Below are 5,312 nucleotides of genomic sequence, written 5' to 3'. Positions count from 1 at the left end.
ACAAAATGCTAAGTATGGTTTCATTCTCTAAGGTCATCCACATAGATAATCACAATTCCTACATATGTAGTTTTCTTTCGTATCAACCATTATCTAGAAATATACATTTTTTCACATTCTATTTTTCCTTCCATTGCGGTTGTGAGGACATTTTCTTAATGATCTCAAAGGGTAGAGTAAAATAATGAACAGACATAAAACACACATCAACGATGCATAAAATAGACTTTAATTTGTTGACAGGAGCAAGAGAAAAACAAATCCATCAACAAGGTTTTCTACAGAGCTAGAAAAGATTAAAAACGGAACATAGAGACAGACTGGGTCCTTCCAGATTAGAAGAATATGATGAACCGGTAATTAGGACCAAATGACAATTAAGAATTTTCTCAGTGTGGTGGTTTCACAGCTTGATCTGGCGGACACGTTCAGTGGTCTGGTGGACACGTTCAGTGGTCTGGTGGGCACGTTCAGTGGTCTGGTGGGCACGTTCAGTTGTCTGGTGGACACGTTCAGTCGTCTGTTGGATCTTCACAGACTGGTGGCGTTCTGTAAGAGCAGACATTGGAGGTTAGACAGCCGTGAACAATTTCATCAACAGCACAAACTCACTTGTGAGAGGATGGAACCATTATATTTTAATAAATGTTAATAAAGATCTTTGGCAGGGTGTTGAATCCTAATATAAGTAATAATATAAAAGAAATAAAAAAAAGACAAAAATAAAGCAACACTTATAATAAGACGCTGTGCTTCTTACCATTTTTTTCATGGTGCCCATGCTCAGTCACACTGTAGAGAAAAAAAATAAGATACATCAAATTTTAGAGCATTATTTTTGAATAATTCCAAATGTTTCCCCCATATGTTCTAAAAAAAACACTAGAGTTGAAGATTTGAGTCCTTTGAAATCATTAGGTATTCGATCAGCTTGCCTGTGGCAATGGCCTGCTCGGTCTAGAGCAGCAAGGTAGGGGAGATAATATGATCTATGCATGCTGAGGTTGCACATGTTGCTTGTGGAAAGATGGTGAGGTCACTTAAGTATTGATGTAACAATGTAGTGAAATCATGTAGAGTATCAGAAGTGAGGGAAATATCTCACCAGGGATACCGGATCCATATTTATATAGGGTCTTAGAATTCAATATCAGCTGGGTGATCAGCTGGACTACCCCTGTGATGACTATGCGTATTAGTGTATTGATGATTATTCTCGTAATTGCCCAGTTTAGAAACACAAATCATGAAACTTTACATACTGGAAGTCATGTCCTTCCAGTAGGCGTTTGTAGGTGGCGATCTCCATCTCCAGGTGGGTTTTCTGGTCCATGAGGATCTTGTACTCATAATTCTGCTGCTCCAGGTCAGACCGGACCTGCGTCAGCTGGCATTCTACGTGGTTGATCAGATCTTGTAACTGGGAGAGCTGGGAGCTGTAACTGGCTTCGGTCTCTGCCAAGGTGCCCTCCAGCGCTGATTTCTGTATGTATTACAACACCCATATGTTTAAATAATTCAGTAGTGTAGAGAAATAAATATACGTCTCGTGTCGGTGGATGAGAACATAGAAAACAAGCCAAAAAGAGTGTGGGATTTACATACCAGGTGACCATTATGTCAGAGATACCTGAAGTTGAAGCTTGTGGCCATCAAACTTTTGTGACCAACGTGATATATATTTAGAGCAATATTGTATCACCTGTAACTTTTATATTATGGTTTGTGTTCATTAGTTTTGTATTAATATGCATAAAAACAATTGACGTCTGTTATAATACCAGGCTTAGCTGACTGTGCAGTTCAATCTCCAGGGTCTGCAAGGTGCGTCTTAACTCGATAAGCTCGTTGTTGACCGACTGTAACTGTTCAGAACCAGACACAACCTCACGGTTCAGTTCTTCACTCTGATAATAAGAAAAGATCATTGAAAATTGAGAATATCAACCTCTTTTTTACTTGATAAAGGAAGGTAAGACAAAAAGTGAGCGTTCGGAGCCATTGGCTATCATGTTTTTGTGAGTAGTGATTTTTTTTTTTTCATTTTCTTAATGTATTTGGCAAATATGTAAAAGAAATGATGGATATATGATTGTTATATTAGTATTGAACGATGCATTGGAAAGACATTGTCTAATTCATTACAACTGACGAGGAGTATTGAACATTCATGAACATGGAGTTGCACAAACAGAACAATAACTGTTGTGAAATTTGCTCTATTTCTTATGATAATTGAGGGTTGAATTAAAAAATCAGTTACCCTTGCGAGGAATATGCTCTCGACTTCTCTTAGGTTCTTCTCCATTGAGTTTTCATACTGCTGTCGGATCTCAGACAAGACTTTGTTCAGGTCTACAGATGGAGCAGCGTCCACTTCCACGTTGACTCTCATTCCCAGTTGGGCTTTTAGACAGTTCACCTCCTGGAAGGTCATATAAGACCATAAGTGACCTTTGTTTTTATTATTATTATTATTATTACAGTCTGGTTAATCCCTTTATTCATTACCTCCTCGTGGTTTTTCTTCATCTGCTGGAGCTCCTCCTGGAGACATTGAGCTTGTATCTCCAGGTCACTCCTCTCCATGTTCAGTCTTTCCAGGACTCTGCGCAAACCTTGAACATCAGCCTCGATGCTGCTTCTGAGCCCCTGCTCTATCTCGTATCTGGAAAAAGGGGGAAAAAAAGAAAAAGAAAAAGAAAATAAAATACAACAAACTATTGATAAGCATTTAGATGCCAGAAGAACTACATGTAGCTGAATAAATGTGACCGCTAAAATGTTCTGTCCAAAGATATATTTTAATAATTACTTTATTTTGCTAACTTTATTATTATTATTATTGAAAATAAGCAAACCTAAGTGATTTATTTTATGAATGGATTATTTTATGATAGGATGTGCTAGCCGGTGGGACCACCTGCTAGGTTGAGCCACGCACACCAGTTCCACATTTAGCTTTTAATGTAATATCGTGATTGTTTCTCCCCTTTTGTCCATGCATCTCCTTCACCATTTGGCCAAAGTGTATCCAATTTATCTTAAACTAAAACTTTTTTGGGGTACCACACTACTGTTTCCCCCAGGCTGATATTCTATGGTTCCTTTGCGATTGAGGCTGTCCATATTTCTCATTGTTGCACATAGGCCTAATTAGAGAAGACTCTTTCTCTGGTGTGAAAGCTCTCTCATTGTTTTAAATTGGAAGACAACAAAAGGAAGGTATTGAAACTCGAATTTCCTCTCCCTTCTAATCCCTTCTTCTGTGTGTTTTCATTCTTACTTGTTTCTGAAGTCATCGGCAGCCAGCTTGGCGTTGTCCAACTGTAGAAATATCTTAGCGTTTTCTGCATATGAAGCAGCAATCTAAGGCATACAACATGAAGAGTCAGTTTTACCACAAGGTAGGATAGGCGCTTGGTTATTATTTACATTTACATCATCTATCTCCTTTTTTTGTAAATATTGCACCTTCAAAAATAATACACTTACCTGGCTTTGAAGATCTTTAATCATTTTGAAGAATTTGCTAAAGTCGGGCAATGCGTGAGGTTGATGCTTTTCGTACCACTCACGGATATTCCTCTCCAGCTGCGAGTTTTCCTGCTCCAGAGAGCACACCTTCTCCAGGTATGAAGCCAGGCGGTCATTCAGAAGATGCATGGTTTCCTTCTCATTGAAACAGAACATGCCGTCGTTCTTCCAACCTCCGTGGACCCTTTGACTTCCAAAGTGATCTGCATGACTGAAACCAGAGCTACATCCTACGCTGGAAGCATAATGTCTGGAGATGGAGATTCCTTTGCCTCCTGACCCTCCGTGAACGCTGGGAGCTCTGTGGTTGACAACCTGGTGGACCTTCTGAAAGCCTCCATGATGAGAACTATGAGATCGACTGTGGCGAGTTGAAGATACTTGGCTACTTCCTTTGACTGATCCTGAGTGCATCTGTTTGACACTGTGGCTCATGTTGATGGAGATGATGGATTGTATTTGAAGCAAAAAAGCTAATTGTTGCTCTGAAGCTTGAGCGAGGAAGTACAAGAGGTCTGTGCCAAAAGGTCTCCTTTTATAAAAGTAGAGAAGGCGTCGAAGAATGAATGGACTTTAATGGAGATTTAACAGGCTTCAGGGTAATGGGAGGATGTATGTAATGTTTAAAACTACTAAAGCTCTTACTCATTTATAGTAACGTTGAACTTCACAGATGAGTATGGCCCACACCCCGACTAAATGATGCTGTTACAAGAATGAGTTGGAAGAAGCCACTGACACACTTCGTTGGAACCTGACATTATAGACTGGTAATAATCAGGTCTAGTTATTACAAATTGATATCGTGAATTCTATAAACGCTTACAACAGCCCTAGAAGATAACGTTTGTTACCTGGATTCATTTTGCTCCAATTTACAATTATTTTTGCTAAACAGAGGAGAGTCTCAGTGCTGCCCAACTCAACATGTTGGGCCACGGTGGGGTTTTCCAATAAAATGGCCATGTGTTGTTTCCAAATAGAGTGAGGGAATGAAATAAGTGATTTTATGCTAATATCTACACCATCGTTCTATTGTTTTTAATAAATGGTAGCAATTCCGTTTCTAGAGGAAATAAGTCATTTTTGCTAGCAAACTGCGATATTTTTTTTATAAGTCACCATACAGAAAACTCTTTTTTACAGAAAGCCCAACCTCATTTTGCCCATGATAGAGTAAACGTGATAAACTGTTCATTCATACACCATTAAATTTAATACACTTTTCAAACGATGCCTATTATGCTTTTTTTCCTCACATATTAAATGTAATTATTTAGTAATTACGATGCTAAAGGGCTTTGCTCAGTATTATATCATCATTCCTGGGTCTGTCAAGTGACTTCTGTGGCTTTTAATGTAGAATAAAAATATTTTTTTTACAAAATAATCACACAGCAATTCATATGTTGAGCATTTGGAGTCAACTGGTGGCATTTGAACTATTTTAGACTATTCCATCTTCTGATTATTAATTATTATTATAATATATTATATTATTATATATTATTATTATTATTATTATTAATGGTACGTGGCGAGACCCTTCAAAAGTTATACGTTCTTCTCCGGGCTCTTTCCGAATTACGTTTTTAATTTTAATAGTTCTTTTTTTTTAATTAATATGTCATCTTTTACAATTAAAACTGGGCCTACCATGTTATAATGTAACATATAATGAAAAATCATGGAAATATACATTTTTTTCATATCAGTTTGGTACAACTGCTAAAAAAAAAAAATCCCTTCATCAGGCTCACGTCTTGTATTATTGG

General features: G+C 37.8%; 1 protein-coding gene across 1 annotated transcript; it reads right to left on the bottom strand.

Moving 5' to 3' along the window:
- Positions 1 to 208: 208 nt before the first annotated feature.
- LOC128472005 (keratin, type I cytoskeletal 19-like) lies at positions 209 to 4,022 on the bottom strand. Its single transcript, XM_053453993.1, has 8 exons — positions 3,496 to 4,022; positions 3,287 to 3,369; positions 2,512 to 2,668; positions 2,264 to 2,425; positions 1,782 to 1,907; positions 1,263 to 1,483; positions 761 to 792; positions 209 to 549 (listed from the first exon to the last, which is right to left on the bottom strand). The coding sequence occupies exons 1-8, from the start codon at positions 3,970 to 3,972 to the stop codon at positions 404 to 406; spliced, it is 1,404 nt and encodes a 467-aa protein (XP_053309968.1). The 5' UTR covers positions 3,973 to 4,022; the 3' UTR covers positions 209 to 403.
- Between the last annotated feature and the right edge of the window lie 1,290 nt (positions 4,023 to 5,312).

Source organism: Spea bombifrons, chromosome 13, assembly GCF_027358695.1.
Source record: "Spea bombifrons isolate aSpeBom1 chromosome 13, aSpeBom1.2.pri, whole genome shotgun sequence".
Taxonomy (NCBI): Eukaryota; Metazoa; Chordata; class Amphibia; order Anura; family Pelobatidae; genus Spea; species Spea bombifrons.
The sequence above is the reverse complement of the archived record's forward strand: the minus strand, read 5'-3'. Positions and strand labels throughout refer to the sequence as shown.

Bases quoted from the DNA above. Each gene is read 5' to 3' on its own strand.
- LOC128472005 (XM_053453993.1), bottom strand. From the start codon at position 3,972: ATGAGCCACAGTGTCAAACAGATGCACTCAGGATCAGTCAAAGGAAGT. The intron at 3,370-3,495 runs GTAAGTGTATTA...TGTATGCCTTAG, and splicing joins TTAAAGATCTTCAAAGCCAG to ATTGCTGCTTCATATGCAGA. The intron at 1,908-2,263 runs GTAACTGATTTT...TCTTATTATCAG, and splicing joins AGAGCATATTCCTCGCAAGG to AGTGAAGAACTGAACCGTGA.